A 21958-nucleotide genomic window follows, 5' to 3' on the forward strand; every position below is an offset into this window, starting at 1 on the left:
GAATTAATAAAAAAAAAGTGCAATGCATCTAGCAAAAATGTACCTCAAAGATGTGGATAAAAATGAATTAATTTCTTAAGTGGAAAGTTTCAAATTTCAAGCAGAATCTTTAATGGATAATCTAAAAAATACAAAACTATTTAAGGTCTTCAATGGGCCAAGGCAGATTTTCAAATTTGTTTATCATCTCAATTGAATTAACATTGACAAATTCACTTAATAATGATGATGTTATAAATGATTTCGCATTATTGAAGGCCAGAAGAGTAAACTTAAAATGACATTTGGAAACATTGAAACATTGTTATTATTAAAGTTTAATAAAAATTAAAATTAGTTTGACCTTTTTTCTTTTAAGGGGGGCGTCAAATTTTAGTCTTGCACCGGGCGTCGTTTTGGTTTGCTACGGCACTGAATCGAAGTTTAACTGAATCGAAGATATCAGTGAACATTTTTCGTTACGTTTAGTTAAATTTGACGCAAAGGTATTTTATTTTCGAGCTTTTAAAGTTTGGAATTTTTAAAGAAATACTGGAAGTTTTGTTATTATACACACTTATATCCAATTCAAAATAAAAGTCCTAGTTAAGCGAAGTTTTTTTGCGAAAGGGACCCCAATAAACAGTACAAGTTAGTAAATGTCCGACTTATCCGGGGTCCTAGTTAACGGAATTCTTCTGTCTAACCAAGAATAATTAAGGAAGAAACTTTCGTATATAATAACGGAAAATCGCGTAAGCATTTTTCTGCCGGCCATAAAAGTAGCTTAGGTACATAGATAAGTTTAGGTACATAGATACAGTTTAGATAAAGTATACAGTTTAGATATGCATAACAGATAATTGATTAGTATAGCTTATACTGCTATAGATTTTTAAAAGCTTTTTAAGTCTGTTAATACTCTGCTATAGTAGACTGAAAAATGTCTGATTATTCAATTGTAATTATTTATTTTATTATACTTATTTTTTGAATTTAGTCACAATTTTTAAATTAAAATCAATTTTTAAAATAGCGTAATTCTGTTAAAAAAAGTTTATCACTTATGAATAATACAAGTTAGACCCAAAGAGGACAAATAGTATGCTTTAACAATTTTCAAACTACATTTATCTAATTTCAACAACTTTACATATTTCTAATAATATTTATCAACTAATTATTTTTCTCCTTTTTGAGTGTTTGGTTATACCTATTTTAGGAGGCTGGTGGTTGATGCTTTATAATTGTGGTGCTAATTTTAATTTTTGTCACAAAAAAATTATATATAATATGTAAATCTTTTTCTAATATTTGAAGTACATATTTAAACATTGATTCCATACTGTAGCCCAAAATTCTAATATAGGGTGTAACATAGGTGTTAACTGTCTATAAAATTTAAAACTTTAGGATTCCATTTCTTGAATGTTTTTTTGAGTGCACCAAGTATAAGTTTGTTTTTAAAATTCTTTTACTGATACCAGCAGTACATACATATATGTGCATATTACACCTAACATACATACGTACATATATGTGCATATTACACCTAACATACATACATATATGTGCATATTATGCCTGAAAATATGTTTGTCTTTAGTCTGTAAGAAAATGTTTATATTGAAAGCATAAAAAAAGCTCTTACATTTCTTCAAAATAATAATAATTTTGATCAAAAAATAGTTTATTTATACTACAATATTATAGTGAAAAATACTACTTTTTATATTTTTAGAAAAGTTATAAATGACAACTATAGGTCCTGTCCTACCAATGTATCAGAGTTTAATAAAAGAATGGGCAGAAAAGCCTGTAAATCTTGACAAAGTTGGTAAACTTTTAACAAGTATGAAGGTAAAAATAATTTAGTTTATATTTTAAAAAGTTAATTTTTTGTATCTCATTAATAACTTACAAAAAATTTGTGTGTATGTTATTAATGACATTGGTTTTTATGTTTATTTGACATATGATTAATGGCATATTAATATTTTTTTTTTTTTTCAATAATTTTTTAAAAGCGTGGGTGTAATATAATTCTTTATTGAGCTCACTTATTTTTATAGTTTTTTAGAAGAAATTTATTTTAGAAATCAATTCCATTTTTTTGCTTAATAAACATTCTTGGTTCGCATGTGTAATTATTTCAAAGTTTTCTTGTAGGCATAGTATGCGTTTTTGGAATATTACTATAGGTAGGTGCTGTTTTAAGAATGGACCAATTTAATATGAAATCATCAATATTTTTATTTTTCAATTCCCATATGCATTTTGACAGCATGCCCCTATAACTTTTTAAAGTGAACAAGGTTGCATTATCTAATTTTTATTAGGTAAATATCTTGATTAATGTTTGTTTATCATTGCTGTATTGCTATTTAGTATATTTTATTTTATTTGCATTGTAACAAGCTTTATCTCAATTGGTTACTTTGTCACAAAAAAAAATAAAGTGTCAATTCGCAATGTTAACGTCTTAATTGTTGTTTTTTTTAATTTTTTAAAGTGTAAACAATTGAGACATAATGTAATATAACTAAGTCTAGATTTGAGACATAACTAAAATACATCTCAAATATAGACTTAAGGTTGCGTTAAACCTTAATTGGTTACATTTAAAGAGGTAAAAAAAAAAAATGTAACGTAAAAAAATTTAAATTTGAGATGTATTTTAATTATGTTTCAATTCTTAAATGTTTTACGCTACGTCTCGATTGATTACACTTTTAAGGGTAATAAAACAAGTAGTTAAATTGCTTAAGTAACATTCAGTGCAATTTACTTATATGCAGTGAAACATAAAAATGTGAACACTCAGTGCAGTTATTTATATATATAAACATAAAACATTTAAAAAGATACCATAGGTGACAATGTTTTATCTCAATAGGTCAAAATGTTATGTATCTTGAAAAAAATGTTATGTATCTTGAAAAATATATATATTATAGTTGCGTATATATTATTAGATATATATTATAAATATAATATAATGTATAAATATATATTATAGTTGTGTTTTTAACTTAGTTTGTAAAAAAATACGACCTTGCCAAAGCAAAAATAATATTTACACGCGTATCTAATAGCTTAGATAAAATCTATTTTGATAAACAGTTTAAAAATTTGTTCGTTCAAACTTAAACTACATAACACAAAAACAATTTTAAAAGTACTAAAAAAAAAAGAAGTATTGAATCCAAGTTTCAAAAATTCAAATTTTTATTGCAAATGCCTTTCCATATAATTACTTGCTCTTTGGCTTGGAACTCTTTTAGTTATATCAATTAATTTCAACTATTTCAGATTCATTTTTTTAACTTTTCATATAAGAAAAAAAAATTAAAAAAATATTAATTAAACTTTTTATATATGAAAATAGGGACAAACGCAAAACAAAATAATATAAAATAGTCAATCGTTTTAATAAAAAAGCAATCTAAGATAGACTTAAATATATATTTATAAAAGATCAATTGTTTAAATAAATTGATCTAAAATTAAATTTGGTCAAGTAAACCTTTTTTTTAAAAGGGATTCTCAAGTGCTGAGACAAACTATGTTTATTTTGTAAATAAACATTAGAAAATAAGTTTTGAGTTTATTGAAAATACCAAAGCAATTTATTTATTGAGGTATTAACAAAAAACATTTGTTATTTTCCCATTATACTTCTGGTAGAGAGGTTAATATAAACTCCATGAATCTGCATAGTTTTTTCCGTTGTAAAAATATCTGGGTTGAATATTAAATGTACTTAACACAGAGTTTTTTAAATGTTTTACATAATTACACTATTAGAATGCGTTTCCCCCTTTTATAAAAAAACGTTTCGTGCATCAACTGGAGACTTTTGACAAAATAAAAGTTGTAATTAAAATACCGCTTTTCTACTTTGTTTTATTTTTATTTCTAAAAAAATATTTCCTTTTTTATTTCTATGAAATCAAATTTATTTGAATTATAACTTACAAAATAAATTTAAAAAAAAAGAAAGTATTTTTGGTTTTAAATGTTTATTAGCAGAACTTGTTTTTAACAATTATGAGTATAATTTTGAAATTTGCATATCTTATATTTATAGCACTAATATTAGTTTTGTTTTTAAAATAAAAAAATATAAGTTAGACTTTTAAAGTGTTTACTTTTCGTGTTATTTTTATTTAGTTATTATATGTTTTACAAAAGGTTACATATAAGTATATAAAGGCATTCTTCTACATTAAAATTAATAGCAAAAAGAAAAACCCAAACATAATGTTTATAAACTTGAGTTTAAGTTATTTGAAAGAATGTTTTTGTATTGACGTCATTTATTAACTACAAAAGCGCATTAATCAGACCAGTATTTAAAAAAAAAGAGAAAAAATAGTGGTGTTAAAATTTATAAAGTTTTTGCTAATTTCTCAAGAAATAATTTGTTCTGTAAAGTTTAATTAACATGAAACTTATTTTTCAAGGATTATTTATGATATAAACACATTATGTTTTGGCACTTAGGGATCACTTTAACAATTTTTTTAGAAAATATTACAATGCTAGATTAAATAAACATCAGAAAAACAAACGTTACTAACAGTTGACTTTCTGATGCATTTATGATTCAAAGCATTACAGTGTAACCAACCCTCGGAATTAGGGTCAGCATTCGACAATGCTGACCTAACTGCCGATCTGAAAGTGTTTGAGGTCGGAAAAAAATTGCCGACCTCGTTTCTATGTTTTATGGTAAGACCTTTGTATAAAAAATTTTTTGTCAACCTTAAAAGATTGAGATCGGCAAATTATTGCCAACCTCATTTTTCCTAATTCCGAGGGTTGGTGTAACTAACAGAACTAAAATGTCATCAATTATCATAAGGATTTTATTTTCTTCATTAGTTTTTTTCTTTCAGTCACAGCAGTTAGCAAGTCAGCCATAGAACAAGAAAATTGAAAACTAAATTTTCAATTTTCTTGGGAACCGCAACCAGTAAACCAGGTTTTTTTAGTTTTCTCAAAACCAAAAACCGTTTTTTTTTTTCTTTCTAAAAAACTGAAAAACCAGTTGTCAATTATACATTACTAAATAGATAAATAGCTTGAAGATTTCTTGTTGTGACAAGCTTTTGAAAAGCACTTTGATATTGCATTTAGTTTTATTTATTTCATATTTTTTCTACCAGTTATTATTAGATTACATACTGACATTATCTTTAACAATATTTAACTTTTAAAATACTTATAATAATCAAAATAATCCAAAAAAGACAAAAACCACTAATTGAAGTATTTTGTCAACTTTTTTTTGTTTTTGTTTTTTTAATTGTGTTTAATTTTTTGTTATTGTTGTTAATTATTTTATTAATCAATCAATTACAAAAAAATTAAAATAATATAAAAAACAACAAAAACAATTTTTTTTTCTTTTTTTTTTGACTTTAGTATTACTTTAAATATTATAAATCGTTGTATCTTTTTTACATTATTTACAATACTTTTACATTATGCTTTTGTAAAACAAAGTTTTCATGTGATCACATTCATAATTTTCAGTTGAGAATAGTATATTCAGTTATAAATAGTATAAAAATAAAAAATAAGTTATTGAGTTGCCACAAATAAAAAGGAAAAAAGAGTAATAAAACTTAAAATAAAAATAATAAAACTAAAAGAAAACAAAGAAAAACAAAACTTTCTGAAAAAGTTTACGCTTGATTTTTTTTTTTTTTTCATAAAGTAAAAAAAATTGCTAGATAAAGATCGAAAATAAAATAAAATAGCAAGCTAAAGATCGAAAAAAAATTTATTTAAAAATTAAATTTGCACGAAATTTTTACTTTTGTTAATTTATTATTAAAAACAGTGAACTTTTTATTGCTAACAAGCTTGGGTTAACTTTATTGTAAATATAGTTATGTAACTATTTTATATTAATATTGTAAATCGGAAAAATGTAAATAAATAAAAATAAAAAAAAAGATATGTACATTAATAAAAATTAATGTTTAATAATTAATGAAAAAAATTAGTTTCTTTATTTTGGCTTAAGCATGAAAAATTTTCTTTAGTTTACAGACGTAATTATGTTCAGTATATTCGGTTTTTGCCAAGCTCTAATATCTGTAGTTTTTAAAAATTTAAACCACAAATGCCATTTTTCAGTAGGAAGGAAAACAAGATTCAGTCAATCAATTATTAAAAAGTTTTAAGAGATTTGAAGAGAGTTCTGGAGAACACTTTTGTAAGACTATGACAGGAATGTTGTCTGGACCACAAGCCATAAGAGTTTAATTGTGATATAATTAAAGCAATGGAAGCTGGAATGATTTAAATGTCTGATAATGGGTTAACCTGTTTAACTGGAATGAGTATGAAGAGTATGGTCCAGTTCAGGAATTCAAGAGAATTCTTATTAAAAAAATTATTTAACTAAATTATATAAAACTTGTATCTAAATTTAAAATTATTTAAAAGTTTTTTAATCACGACTTACTTGTTGCTTTGTTTGAAATGCAATCTATATATTTTTAGCTTGCTTTGACTGAGCTGCAATTTATGCCTACAGGAGTAGTACCATCGCACCAAGAGTTGATTTTAGCACGTTAGTTTTCAAAAAATATTGTTTCTTTTTTTTATTTTTAATTGTTAAATAATATTTAATTAATCAAATATAACGAATAATATTTTTGAAGCTTTTTTTTTTAGGAGATGTATTAGAAATTGGAGTGCATTGGAGCATAGCAAAAAAAGATATACCTTCATTTGAACGTTATATGTCACAGTTAAAATGCTATTATTTTGATTTTAGGTAAATAAAAGTCTGGTTTATATAGTAATTTTGACAGTTGATCAATGTCAACCTTTAACTTTAACAGATAAAAAAGAAAAAGAACACTGAAAAACATGAAAAATTTTTTTGTTTTCCCAATCTTAAATCCTTAGTTGATGTAAGTACATATCCAAACTTTTTTCATGAAACATAATAATATTGCAAATAAGTGGCTCAAAAGTCATAGTAATAAATATATAAAAAATTTGGGGGGAGAGGGGATATGTGAGGATATTTTAAGGGAACCAAAGTTTCATATTTTGTTATTTTCAACTGATTTTATACCATGTTCTGATTGTTAGTGCAAATAATAGCGGTATCCCGATCTATTTAATTTACTTATAAATGAGCCTGTTTTATCATTATATTATATTACATTATGTTACATTTCTTACATACTCTTAGGTGCTTAATTCACGGAGGGGGCATTTATTAATTGTGGAATTTTTTATAAAAAATTTTCTTTGCAAATACAATGTTCTGTTTAGATGTTTAAATTTGTTTTGATGCATTGTGAGCTCATTAACTAAGTAATTACTCTAACTATAAATCAATGCTCACCTTATTCTTTAGTATTTTGTTAGATGTAATATTTTTTCTAATGCATTTCCAAAACATCATGCCTAATGTTATAAGGTACTGTTTGCAGGAAGTAGCTCCTTTTAATTATTCCAGGTCAGTTCAGGTTCATAATCGTCACGATCACCCTGCTACTAATATAGTGTAACCCAGTACTATCTATCCCATGCTTTGCTGCCTTGTAGGATGTGCTTTTTAGGCAAAGGTTAGCAGAAGCAAACTTCGACTTGAAAATCCCGTGCCTGGGATCTTGCTTGAGTAAAGGCAAAGGTGTCTCAATGAAAATACTCATCTTGGACAGGTGTTAACTGCATCGAATTACTGTCTTGCAGGAGGCCTCTTAGAAAAAGACTTTAGTAGATATAACCTGGAGTTACATTGAAGCATCCTAATGCTTTTTATAGGTAATTTTGAAGACTTTTAATATACAGGTATATTTATATATGATTATATTTTTAGTGGAATTGTACCCCAGTCACCCTACATGTATCAGTTACTTGGACTTAATCTGATGAGATTCCTGGCACAAAATCGACTTGCTGAGTTTCATACAGTAAGGATTTATTTTTTTTTTCAAATTTTCAAATTATTTTCAAAGAGATAAATATTATCTTGTTTTTATCAGGAACTAGAATTATTACCAGCAAAAGAACTTTATGACAATGTTTATTTAAAATGTCCAGTTCAACTTGAGCAGGTATGTTGTTGCTTTATATATATATATATATATATATATATATATATATATATATATATATATATATATATATATATATATATATATATATATTATATATATATATATATTTATATATATATATATATATATTTACATATATATATATATATTTATATATATATATATATATATATATATATATATATATAATATATATATATATATATATATATATAAAGCGTGTACATGAAATAAATGTGAAAGAATAAGCACGTCTTTTTTTTTCAGTGGTTGTATCAAAATCTTTTTAATTGTTTTGTATTTTGTTTACAACGTGTTATGGTTTCAAAAATATTTTAGTTTTTGGATTTAACTTGAAATTAGTTTTAAAAATGACAAAAGAAGAAGACGTAAGAGGAAAAATTATGCACAAATATTTACAAAATCCTAATAGTAGCTACAATTCGATGGCAAAATTGTTGCAAATACATTCATACACCGTTAGTTGTGTTATTCAACATTTTTCTCAAACAAAATTAATCAAACGCAAATCTGATGGTGAAAGAAAGGAAGGTTTTAAAGATATAAAACTAGTTAGAAAACTGGTTAACAGTTTTAAGAATAACCCAAGCCTTTCACTAAGGGAATGCATAAAAATATATGGATTTTCTCATAGTTTTGTTGCAAAAGTTAGAAACAAACATGGTTTTCATTCTTTCAAAGCACAAAAAGTGCCCAATCGTTCTGAAACTCAACAAAAAAGTGCAAGAACCCGTGGCAGAAAGTTGTATGACAATTTATTTCTAAAAATTTCTTTATTATTGAAGACGATGAAACTTATATCAAGTACAATCATCAACAAATTACTGGTGCTGTTAATTATATTGCCAAATATAGAGGAAAAGCAGATAAGAAATTTAAATACACAAAAATGACAAGTTCGCTAAAAAAGCTTTGATTTGGCAAGCTATCTGCAGTTGTGGCAACAAATCAGCACCTTATATTTCTCAGTCCACACTTTCTGGTCAAATATATGTTAAAGAATGTTTACAAAAATGCCTTTTACCTCTCATTAAATCACACAATAACAGACCTGTGTTCTGGCCTGATTTAGCTTCAATTCATTATTGTAAACTAGCTATGGAATGGTATAAAAAGAATAATGTGAAATTTGTGCCTAAAACAGAAAATCCTCCAAACTGCCCAGAATTAAGAGTTATTGAAAAGTACTGGGCTATTATTAAAAGAAAAATGAAAAAAACGAAAAAGCTTTGCAGAAACATCAAAGATATTAAAATATCATTTAAAATAGCATCAAATAGTTTTGATTCTTATTCTGTGCGCAAGCTTATGGGTACCACTAAAGCAAAAGCTCGAAATTTTATTAGATTCCCACAGAAATAATTAATTTTTTTTAATGTTTGATCTTCTTATATTATTGTCGTAAAATTATTAGTTGGTTCGAAATAAAAATTGAGGAGTACTTTTTTTTAGTTGTTTTCCTACTTACACATTTATTTCGTGAACAGGCTTTATATAGTCTTGAAAGTATGTTTTTTGATCTCCTGAAATTCTTTTATTTCATAAAACTATGTTTTTTGAACTCCTTAAATTTTTTTTTGCTGCTTTTTAGATATGTTTTTATTAGTCTTGAAGCTATGTCTTTTGAACTCCTGAAATCCTTTTTTTTAACTTCTGAAATATTTTAAATACTTTGAAGTAAAGTGCTTAACTAAATAAAAAAGCAACAGCTTACCTTGATAACCCAAGCCTATAAAAAATCATAGGGAAAAAAAAAAGTTTTATCAGGCTTAGATTTAAGGTGTCACGCTAGACATGATGTAGAAATCGTGTCTAGCGTGCGTACTAATTATGATTTCTACACGATATAGAAATTGTAATAGTACGCACAACGAAGAAATAAGTTAAGTTGATCAATTTTTATTTTCATAAGAGAAAAGGCGTTGTCATTAACAAGCAAAATTGTTCATTTAAAAGTTAAAAAAAACTTTTATTTTTAATTGATGTCAGTTATTTTATAGTTTAGATTTTTTAATATGTTCAATAAAGTATTTTATTTATTCTTATTACTCAAAATGTCTTTATTTACATTTTTTTTTTTTTTTTTTAATTTACAGTTTTACTGTTTATCTTAAGTTAGAAAAATTAAAGAAATCTTTGCATATTAATAAATAATTTTAAAATATTAAAATAAGTTATCAATGTTTTTATATTAAAGGATTAATTAACTTTCAGTAAACTAAATTTGCTGTTAAAGTACACCGTAATAACAACAACAAAAAAATCAAAAACGAAATTTGCTATGAAATGTATCATTTATGTTATTTTTCTGTAAAACACACAAAAAAGATAATTTAATATACATAAATTTTTATAATATTTTTCTATTTTATTTACAAATGCAAAAGTTTAATTTACAAAAAAAATATTTATAAATACGTATTAAAAAACTAATTTTTTTAATTTGCAAATACAAAGTTTACTTAAATTTTGTATTTTTAAGTTTAAAAAAAAAAAAAATTTTAACTTAAAAATACAAAATTTATCATTAGGTATTTATTAAATTTTTTTTAAATAAATACCTAATATGCTAGATATTTAATTGTGTTGACCAAATTTATTCGCTGCCCTCATGTGGTGAGCGAGTCTCACTCTGCCCCTTATATGCCTTTATTGCTTATTTAAATCAATTCTAAAATAGCATTTTGCAATGAGGTTCTTTTAATTAACATTCTATGCGACTGAAATTGGAGAGCCAAGCAAGTGTCTTGTTTAATAGTTATCTAGCTATTGAAAACTTTCACATTTAAAAGCTATCGATTTAAATAAGTTTTACCGCTGATGACGTTTTAAAGGCTTAAATATCAAATTTAATGCAATTTTAAATCACTATAAATTTATTTAAAATTTACACATAAAAGTTTATTTAATGATAAAAATTATAATATAAAATTAGGTAAACAAAAATACGAACATCTATTGAAAATAGTTCAATTTTTTTTTTCAGTATTTTAAGACTTTTAGTTTTGAAAATTTGTTTCAGCTATTTAAAAAGTTACAAGAGGATCATGGAAACTGTAAAAATAAGTTTTGTTACAAATTTAATACTATTAGGTTGTTTTTTTTATATTTATAATTTACAAATGAAAATAAATATAAAAGAAGACAATATATGTAAATAATCATTTAAAAAGATGTACATAATTAAAATAGATCAATAAATTAAAAGATGTACATAATTAAAAGATGTACATAATTAAAATAGATCAAAGTATCAAATTCATTTTCTTTAATTTTAATAATAAACAATTGTCTTTCATTCTTGTTTTCTTTCTATCACACAAAGAGTAGAAACAATTTAAGTATGAAAAAAGTTATGAAGATTGCTCACAATGAAACAAGCTGAATAAATACAATTTAATATTTACAAAATATAAAAATATTCCTGCACGAGCCATGGGTTGCTTTAAACTTTTTAAAGGTCAGAAACAATAACCTTTTTTTTTCTTTGCACATCTAAATTCCCAATTTCGCGAAAATGCTGTATAAAATTTTCTTAGCTGACATCCTAATAATGAATATATATATATGTGTGTGCACTTATGCATGTGCGCGTGTGTGTATATAGTTAGGGTCTGAATTTAGCAAGATTACACCTTTAAAACCGAGTACAGCTAGAATGCTTAACATTTGCAAACAATTCAGTATTTTATTTTTATGAAAAAACTGCAAAAAGAGGTGTATCAAATGAATTGGACCACAAAAATTAAAAGTTCTTATCTTTTTTTGCTGGATAAGGTATAAAATTGAGTTATTTCATTCCCAGCTAGGGTTATATTTTTTAAGGTTCAAATGCTCATTTCTGTATAACAGAAAAGAATTCTAAATAATGACCATCTTTTTTTAATTCTGAAAAGTTTAGCAGGTATGATAAATAAAGCTAATAATATAAGGAGATAAATAATTTAAACTACAATAAATATTTACACTTTAAGTAATCTTTTATGAAACTTTTAATAGCCATTGTCAGTATGAATCAGTTTTCTTTTAATATTTTCATCCAAAATATTGGCTTAACCAAAAAACAACCTTGTACCATTAGCAACTCTTTATGTTACATACATTAGTTTGTATGCAGGTGTATTTTATCCAGAACTTTATTCTGAACCATTTGTGAGTTTAAATTTGCTTTTTAAAATTTATGAATTCAAAAACTCATCAAACCATACAATAGTGTTCCAAAAAAAATCTGCCTTGTTAAATTAAAGTTAAGCAAAATATTTTTTACAATCCAAGTTGCTAATCCATTATTTTTGCTACATAATTTTTCAAGCCAATTGATCGTAGTTCACCTCAACGTTAATTCAGAGGTATTTATTGTAAAACATCTCATTCAGTGTGATATTTATGATTGAAAAGTGATTTATCAAGTTTAAATATTTTCAATTTAATCTAATGGTTTTCTTGCTCGTTTGTTATTATTACTGGCTGGTGTTTTGTACCACAGAATGGTATTTGTCTATCTAGATCCTTAGTTGACGTTTGTGTGACAGACTATTACAGTTCAAAATGTGTCATACAGTTTGAAATGTGTCATACAGTTCGAAATGTATCATCACGTCAGTGACATTTCAAGTGTTATGTATTTGTATATAGATGCATGTTTTATGCATCTATATATCAATCAATATGAATTTAGCTCATATTTCTTTATATATAAATGTTGCTACTTTTTTTATTTAGTACTTGATGGAGGGCAACTATAATAAGGTATGTTGCTTAGTAACTAAAGACTATTATTTTAGTTAAAATTATAGTTATATTATTATAAAATTAATAATTATAAATTCATAAAATTATAATTATTGTAATTATCTTTAACAGGTGTTTTTAAGCAAAGGCAATGTACCTGCTGAAAGTTATCATTTTTTTATTAACATTCTTTTGGATACATTAAGGTATTTATTTATTTTTAATTATTATAAAAATTAAATGAAAAATCAGTTAAGTAGTTGTTTAAACCATTTTAAAATTTTAAAATTATTAAATAAAGGGATGAAGTAGCTGCCTGTATTGAAAAATCATATAGTCATATTTCTACAAAAGAAGCTTGCAGAATGCTTTTCTTCGATAAAGAAGTTGATTTAACAAATTATGCTGCCACAGTAAGGGTTTTTTGTTCTGAAATGTTTGTTTCTTATTATGTTAGTAATTTTCTTATTTCGTTAAAAATTACAACTGTTAGACTAATTGCAAAATCATGATTGTACATTACACTGAATCTTTTTTGTATTTATTTTAAAGTCAAACTTTGATTAAAAATCTCTATATGTACTTTTTTTAAGAGCATCTTAAAGTGCAATTAATTTTAAGGAACTTTACTATTTTTTATTTTTTTGGATGTTGTTTTTTTTGTTGGACAAGGGTTGATTTATTTTTGTTGGTTGAAGGTTGACATTCTTTTGCTGGACAAAGATTTTTTTTTTTTTTTGTAATTTGGTCTCTATTAAACCAATATAAACCTAAATCCTTAATTTGTATTATTAAGGCTAAGAAATTTAAGTATAAATGTTTATCAATTCACAAGTTGCTTTATTGTTATTTATTGTGTATTTTCCTTATTAAACATTTTTATGCAATGTTTTATTTTTTGTATTTATGCAATGATTAATTATTTGATGTATCAAATGGGGTTTTTGTGTGTATCAAATGCAGCCCTTGTTTTAAGTTTTTAAGGCATTGTTTTAAGCGTTTAAGCAGGCCTTGTTCTAAGTGTTATGCGTAGAGTGATTTTACGTAAACAGTAAGCGATTTCGGTTAAGCGACTTTTTATCATTTTTTAACTTTTAAATTATTCTATAAGCGGTAAGATAAAAGAATTAATTTTTAAAAAAATCACATTAACTTTTGAATGATGTTTATGTAAAAATATTTGTTACAAAAGTTTGAATGACAAATATGTTTAATATAAGCACTATTTACTAATACGAAAAACTCAAATAAAATAAAAATTTTACTTGTTAATTTTATTGTAATGATTGATTTTTTAAGCTTAAAGCATTTATCATAAAAACATAATTTAATTCTGATAAAAAATATATGATTTAATTTAAAACTAATTTAATAAAAGTATATAAATTTATTCTGATAAAAAAAATATAATTTAATTTTGATTTTAAAAGTATCACTATGATTGGTTGAAATTTGGATGATTTTAAATTGAGTTTTCTTAAAGACAACTTAACCAATTGTAATGATTTTCTTTTTATAATGATGCTTACATAATAAATTTTTATTTCAACAAAAATAAATAAACCTTAACGGTGTGCAAGTAATTTAATTTTTTGTAAATTACCCTCCATCATCTCCACAATTTTACTTTGCTACACTTTTTTTGTAGCATTAATCCATAAATCTCGGAAATTTTTAACACTATTTTCACATTTCCTCTTTTCCTCAATATTCCCTTCACAGTTGCCCAGTACAATTCGATAGCTCAGGACAGTTGGGTGGATTAGTACCCTTTGGAACAAAATTAAATCTTTTTTTCTTATACCACTGAATTACTTTTTTGGAATAGTGGATCAATGCCAGATCTGGCCAAAATAATGTTAATTATTTGGGCTTTTTAATTAGTGGAAGAAGTTGTTTATTTTTACTTTTTAATTAGAGGAAGAAGTCATTTTTTCAAGCATTCCTTTTCATATAGATCTGGTGTCAAAGATTGATTTGTTATGAAAGGAGAGCTTTTAAAACCTCAACTGCAAATTGCCTGCCATGCAAGGAACTCAAAGTGATTTTCTTACTCAAATGTTCTTAAATTTGTCAGAAGCTTTATAACATTTTGACTGATAATAGTATTGATTATGTGGAAGCATTGAGTGATCTTTTTTACAGTAAGTTTCATCTCCTAAAGTGCATAAATTTTTTTTGTAATTAATTTAAGCAAGTTTATAGCTCATCCAATTGCCTTGATTTCTCCATCAAGCGACCTTTTTGGTATTTTTTTCTTGTAATTTAAACTTTGTAACTAAATCTTGTTGTGACTAAGTTGGATTTTGATGAATTGTGTCGACTATTGATTTTGCCTTCTTTTTGGAAATAAATATTGATTTTCCACTACTTTCCAATTTCATTTTACAGTTTTGTTTTCCTTATAACATTTTATAAAAATTTCAACAGTTGATTTTGGAACTTTAGATGCCTTTAAAATCATGGAATATGAGAATGATGGATTTTCTATGTAAAATTTCAAAAAAAATTTTCGATTTTCTGACTCTTTACCTAACATTGCAAAAACTAATGAGGAGTAAGCAAAACTACACTCACACACAAGAAAACTAATTATGTTAGCATCTTTATAAAAATAATCATAACAATTGATTAAGTGGTTTTTGAGAAAACCCAATTTAAAATCATCCAAATTTCATATAATTTAATTTTGATTCAAAATATATATTTAAATTTATTAAAATTAAAGTTAATGCTTGAGTTTAGCTTAACTGTCAAATTTATTTAAAAATATTACTAAATATTATTCAATATTGAAATTTTATTTGTTCTTTAAAAAAGTTAGCTCATTTTTATCGCAATTGTTTTTTTGGTTTTCCTTCCTAAACATTTTTTTTTTTACTCACAATTGGATCGGTGAATATTAAAAGGACGGAAGTCCAACAATGTAAACTTTTGGGAAACTAAAAAAACTGCATTTCCCATTGTAATAAATTTTTGTTAACGCTTTAATAATTTTTTTGATGGTGAAAAACAATTTTTTTGAAGGTGAAAAACATCCTCTTTAGAAAAAAATTATTAAACTATTAACACAAATTTACTATGGGGGAAAATGCAGTTTTTCTTTAATTTCAGAAAGTTTAGATTGTTGGACTTCTGCCCTTTTAACATTCACTGATTTGATTAAATTTTAAATAAACAACTGCATCAAAAACTTGCACAAAACATAAGTTAAACTTTTTTTTTTTATAACGCAAGTTAAATCATTGCGATTATTTTTTAATAAATGATATATACAGCAATTTAATTTTAATAATAAAATAATAAACTAATAAACTTTTAATAAATAAACATATTTTTTTTTTTGTTACTCGCTAATTTTTTTTTAATAAAAAATTGTTTGTAGTTGCAAAGCCGCAATTAGAAATAATCATTTTAAAAATTTAAAAATTTAACATATTTTAATTCATTTATGCAAATGTCGAGAAAAGAAAGAAATTTGTTAATATCAAACATTTTTTAAAATGCAATATTAAATTTGATTATATAATATTAAAAAATAAAAATAAAAAACATTCCTTTATAGTAATAATAAAAAAGCCGTTAAATAACATTTAACTCATTTTATGGTAATTAATTTTATTGCAGTAATTTAGAAAAGTTAATGTCTTTAAAAAATGAAGAGAATTTTATGATGTCAAATATTGCGTTAAGCTTATGCATTAAGCATTTTTTATTTAAAACAAGGCCTGAAATGGGATTTTTGTGTGAGTTTTTCAGAATGCAATTTCTTTCATAAAAATATTTTATTAAATAGATTTATTTATTAAACTTCACAATTTTTTTGTTATTTGGATGTTTTTGAAATAGCTTTTTTATTTTTAGCGAAAATGGGAAAAAGATTTATCTAAAAATTATTTTTTCGAAACTAAGCAGCAAACAAACCACGAAATACCATCAGTTAAGTTAATTGAGCAATTTCTTGGTTATGCGAAAGAATTAGAAAGAATTGTTTAACAGGAAAACACAATTGTTTGGGCTAATAACTTTTACTCTATTTATTCATTTTCATTTATGAAAAATATTTTATTATTTCAAAGATATAGGGTTTACAAAATTTTTTGTGTGTTTTTTTTACTTATAAATCTTTTTATATTAAATTTAAAAATTGTAAAATGCAGACTTGAATTGGGGATTGTCCATAAATTATGCAACATTAAATTTTGCAACACTAAATTTTGGCAGGTTTTCCTCGCAGTGTCTTAAGTTAAGCAAAAATCAAAATAGTGCGTTAAGTTTAATGAAAATAACACCCTATAAATAAAATTTCTGACAAATTTTAATTGCATTTACTATGTAATTTATTTCATGCACGCAAAAAACCTTTATACTTATTTGAAAGAGGATTTTATAATCTATTTAAATTTAATTTAATTAAGTTAAAAATATTATTTAAATATTGAAAATAAAATGGTCAAAGTAAAGGACCTCGAAAAAATTATGGAAATTTTTTTCCAAAAAAATTGAGGAAAAGGTAAAGCGTTTGTTGCTAAGCAGTTAATGGAATCAGGTTTGCCCAGATCAACTGCTTACAATAAAATTGGAGAATGGATCTCTAAAAAGAAAAGTTGGAAGTTGTTGAATCGCTAAGGTAGCTACTATAGAGAATATTCCAAAGATTGCTGCATTTTTTGGAAATAAGTCAGGGTGCTCCCAAAAGAAAGTAGCTCAAGTTTTTAACTATAGTCAAACTCGAATTTCCCAAGTATTAAAAACAATGACTAACATTGGAACTTTCAAAAAAACAAATCATCCAGATCGTAGCCATCAGCAGAAGAAAGCTATGCATCCTAAATGTTGTAAATTGTACGAAAATTATAAAAACTTGGATTTTGTTATGGATGATGAAAGCTATTTTACCTTAAACAATAGCACATTAGCTGGTAATAATAGGTTTTATGCCACTGATCCTTCTCAATGTTCTGACCAAGTAAGATATAATTTGCGTAAAAAGTACGAGGACAAGCTCTTAGTTTCTTGTTGCATCAGCACCTGTGGAATAAGCCCTCTTTATATTCATCACAGTAAGCAGGCAATCAAACAGTACACTTATAAAGAGATACTAGAAAAAAATTTACTTCCTCTAGCATCAGAATATTATAAAAAAGACAATGAGATTATCTTCTGGCCTGATCTAGCTCTATCACATTACACAAAGTCAGTCATCGACTTTTTAAAATTGAAAAAAATCAAAGTTGTACCCAAAGATATAAACCCAGCTAACGTTCTAGAAGCAAGACCAATTGAAAACTTTTGGGGTGATTTAAAACGGCTAGTGTATGAGAATAATTGGAGAGCTGAGAGTTTGGAAGAGCTTGAAGCAAGAATTAGATATTGTTATTCAAAGACGAATAAAGAAATTTTCCTTACTCAAATAAAACATCTTTCAAAAAAACTTTATAATATTGCTATATATGGTATTTGAAATAATTATTTTAATATATTTATAAACTACATATACTAACATATTAACAGTTGAAATATTAAGTAATAAAACTTATTAGTTCTTAAAATATTAATTTTTAAGTTTTGTCCAAAATTTTATTAATGAGGTGTTAGTACGTAAAAGAGCTTAAGTTATCCTACTTCTGTTTTTTAAATAAATTTAGTGTTGCATAATTTATGGACAAACCCTTGGTGTCTCGTTTCTCTGTCTTTTATGACTTATGCGAAAAAATTGTAAAACTTTTTAATGTACTTAAAAAGTTTCTAACATGTATCAATTTTTTAACATATCAAATTTTTTAACATATCAAATTAAATATAACTGTTATGAAAATAATTATGGTTTTTGATTAGGTATTCATAAAAATTTAATTAAGGGTTTAAATTACTAATGTGTTGTATGCTTCTGTTAATCAAATGGAACATTCAATTTTAGAAGCTCTTCAAAGTTTAGAGTAAGTAATAGTGTTTTTGTTGTTATTACAAATTTTTATTATGAGGAAATTTATTAAAGTATAAATCTTTTTTTTTTTTTTCTCTATATCATAATTACTGCTTTACTTTATGAAGAAATTTATCAAGTTTCAACTTACTAATTTTTTTACAAAAACATAATGCATAACTTTTTGTAGTTGTTAATTTTTTTAATTTAATTTTATTTTATTTTTGGGAGGAGGGGGGGGGGTTAGAAGTTAATCAAAATTTTTTGTTGCTTAGGTAATAATTTTATCTTGTATTTGCTTATAAACTCAAAAAAACTTCTAAAAAAGGACAATATTTCTTTTGTATTTTTGAAACACTTAAATAAGCAGCTATGCAATCTTTTCAGATACAATGGTGAATTATGTTCTTATGCAACTTTAAAAGAAGCTGTTCATGAGAAGACTGTACCACAGTCTTTTAGAAATTTAGTTGTATGGTTGGCCTCACACATTAAAATGGATATTGACCTTAAAGAAAATATTTCAGGTTAGTTTTAAGCAGAACAACTACTAATAAATGATTTACTAATAAAAAGATTTTTTCTTTTAATTTTTTTTGTTTTTTTATTTTTATTTGAATCTTCTGTTAATTATTTAATACCTAGTTATTAGTTGATTAGTGACTCTATAGTTATATAGTGACTCTATAGTTTCTATAGTTATGGTCAAAAATTTTAGGAGATGATGCTACATTTGATCTGGATGTTAAAGGATTAGTTAGAGAGTTAGGTAATTATATACTTTTTAAATTGTTTTAATAATTTAATTGTTTTTTTGTTTAATTTCAATATTTTATTTATTTTGCAAGGTTGTCCTTATACTGAAGTAATTCAATCAAACAGATTTGACACAGCTGAAAGTCGACTTTTTTTATTAGGTCTTATTTCTTTTTTTTTTTTCTTTCTTGTATTTTTGTTGATTTTGAACTATTTATATTACTATTTATACTATATATATATATATATATATATATATATATATATATATATATATATATATATATATATATATATATATATATATATATATATATATATATATATATATATTATATATATATATATATATATATATATATATATATATATATATATATATATAGTATAAATAGTAATATAAATAGTTCAAAATCACCTAAATACCTAAATATATATATAATAAATACCTAATATATATATAATAATAATAAATACCTTAATATATATATAATAATAATAATAAATGTACATTTCATAAATATAAATATGTATTTATTATTTTAAATAAATATTTATTTACTGACACAGATTTTCTGGTCACTGAGTTGCAAGCTTGCAGAATGACAAAAGATCATAATCAGATGGAGCATTCCCAGGTATGATCATAATCAGATGAAGTATTTGCTGATAAAATAAAGTAGAACATTTTGAATAATTGTTTAGTTATGTGTGTTTAATTATAACACACATAACTAAAGAATAACATTAAGTTAACAGTATATGTTGTTTTTATTTAGGCTAATTTGTTAATAGTTCTTAACAAATTAATTTAAAATAAGAAAATTATATAATTCTTACGTAATTTAGCTTCTTACTTGATAATAGTTTGTTCAGAACTCTTTGTGATCTGTTAAATGTACTTCAATTCAACGTATATTTAAAAAAAATTTATATTTTTTTGCATTTTTTCAAAAGAAAATCATATTTAGAAAAAAAAATTAAAGTAATAATTAATAGATTAGAATAATTAGTATAATTAGTAATAATTAATAGCTTTAAACTTCTGTTTTATAAACTAAGCCTTAATTTGCTTAATGTTGTAATGAGCATATTTTCAATATTTCATTTTTAACCATATATGGCACATGCTGCATTATTGAGTAACTGGTTTCAGAATATTTTTGTGGCAATGCCACAAGTATACTTGATTTCTTTGCAATAATCTAAATTATGTTAGATTTCGTATCAATAAAATTTTGAACATTAGTATGAAAAATTGTATTCTAGTGTTAGAAATCTAGTGCTAGAGAACCAACTGACTCAAATTATTGTTTAATAAAGTACTATTTTAATGGGCTGTAGCAGAACATTTGTCTTATTTGTCTAGTAAAATAGTAATCCTCCCGCATCGCAGGAAGAATTAGTCATTAAATAAACTTTATTTTTTATTTTTTTTAGAACATAATTACTACATAGCTCGCTATATAACTACTATATGGCTTGCTAAATAGATTTTAAATAGCCCAATATATAGGTGCTACATAGCCCACGGGCTACCCACCTCCTACATAGCTATTATGCAACATTCTACTACATAACCTGTTACATAGCTACTGTGTAGCTCATAACTTTACATAGCCAGCTACATATTTACTACATAAATTTACAACTATCTATGTTGCATCTATGTTGCAGGTCACATTGTCCGTGGCCTGCAACATAAATACTACATAAGCATAAAAATATAGTATAAAATGTTTAAAAAAAAATTTAAACAAAATAAATTAAGCTAATTTTAGTGATGTAAAAACAAATGTTGCGAAAGTAAAAAAAAATAATTATTTTTCAAGTTGCACTTGTTAATTTAACTTGTAGGATAACCCAATATATAGGTACTACATAGCCTGTGGGCTACCCGCCCACTACATTGCTGTTATACAATATGCTGCAATAAAACCTGTTTTATAGCTACTACATGGCCTGTGGCCTACAATGTAACTTCTACATAAGCATGTAGCCCGCTACATGCCTAGTAGATTTTGTGTTATTAAATATCTTATATAGATATCCTATATATGGTCATCTTAGTAGATACTCCTAGGATTAAACATTAAATAAATTAGAATGGTATTTTTTTTTTAATATTTAAAATGGCATTTTTTTTTTAAATATTTAAAAACATTTTATTTTATCACTCAAACTACCATAAATCCTTATTGAATTGATTATATAATTATTTTTGTTAAGATCCCTTTCAGATTGATTATAAACAAAATTAATTTTTTACTTTTTCTCTATGCAACATAGTTTATATTTTTTACTTTTTCTCTATGCAACATAGTGGTAGACCAAGAAAACTTAATTTAAAGGACCAATAGCGATTGATTCAATTAGCTCGAAAAGATGACACACGATCCGCCCGAGATATTCAAATTGAATTAATCAAAAAAGGCAGTCCCAAGATTGC

General features: G+C 24.7%; 2 protein-coding genes across 3 annotated transcripts in view; both read left to right on the forward strand.

Annotated features, from left to right (window-relative positions):
- Positions 1-1690: 1690 nt before the first annotated feature.
- LOC100207390 (26S proteasome non-ATPase regulatory subunit 8) lies at positions 1691-16923 on the forward strand. The gene is made up of 9 exons (XM_065805507.1): positions 1691-1839; positions 6499-6568; positions 6673-6775; positions 7835-7928; positions 8001-8072; positions 12819-12845; positions 12960-13033; positions 13129-13240; positions 16692-16923. Exons 1-9 carry the CDS (start codon positions 1732-1734, stop codon positions 16821-16823), a joined length of 792 nt encoding a protein of 263 aa, XP_065661579.1. The 5' UTR covers positions 1691-1731; the 3' UTR covers positions 16824-16923.
- Positions 16924-18629: 1706 nt separating this feature from the next.
- The window catches only part of LOC100203807 (protein FAM98A), a 28077-nt gene continuing 24748 nt past the window's right edge, over positions 18630-21958 (forward strand). For both annotated transcript variants that reach the window (XM_065805506.1, XM_065805505.1), the window contains exons 1-5: positions 18630-18766; positions 19141-19280; positions 19472-19522; positions 19602-19670; positions 20080-20147. In XM_065805506.1, coding sequence (XP_065661578.1) covers positions 18729-18766; positions 19141-19280; positions 19472-19522; positions 19602-19670; positions 20080-20147 — 366 coding nt within the window. In that variant the 5' untranslated portion in view covers positions 18630-18728. The remainder of the gene's footprint in view (positions 18767-19140; positions 19281-19471; positions 19523-19601; positions 19671-20079; positions 20148-21958) is intronic.

The sequence above is a fragment of the Hydra vulgaris genome, chromosome 09 (assembly GCF_038396675.1).
Source record: "Hydra vulgaris chromosome 09, alternate assembly HydraT2T_AEP".
In the NCBI taxonomy this organism is placed as follows: domain Eukaryota; kingdom Metazoa; phylum Cnidaria; class Hydrozoa; order Anthoathecata; family Hydridae; genus Hydra; species Hydra vulgaris.

Coding starts and splice junctions, on each gene's coding strand:
- LOC100207390 (XM_065805507.1), top strand. CDS start 1,732: ATGACAACTATAGGTCCTGTCCTACCAATGTATCAGAGTTTAATAAAA. Junction 1,840..6,498: donor AACTTTTAACAAGTATGAAG/GTAAAAATAATT, acceptor ATATATTTTTAG/CTTGCTTTGACTGAGCTGCA. Junction 8,073..12,818: donor GTCCAGTTCAACTTGAGCAG/GTATGTTGTTGC, acceptor TTTTTTATTTAG/TACTTGATGGAGGGCAACTA.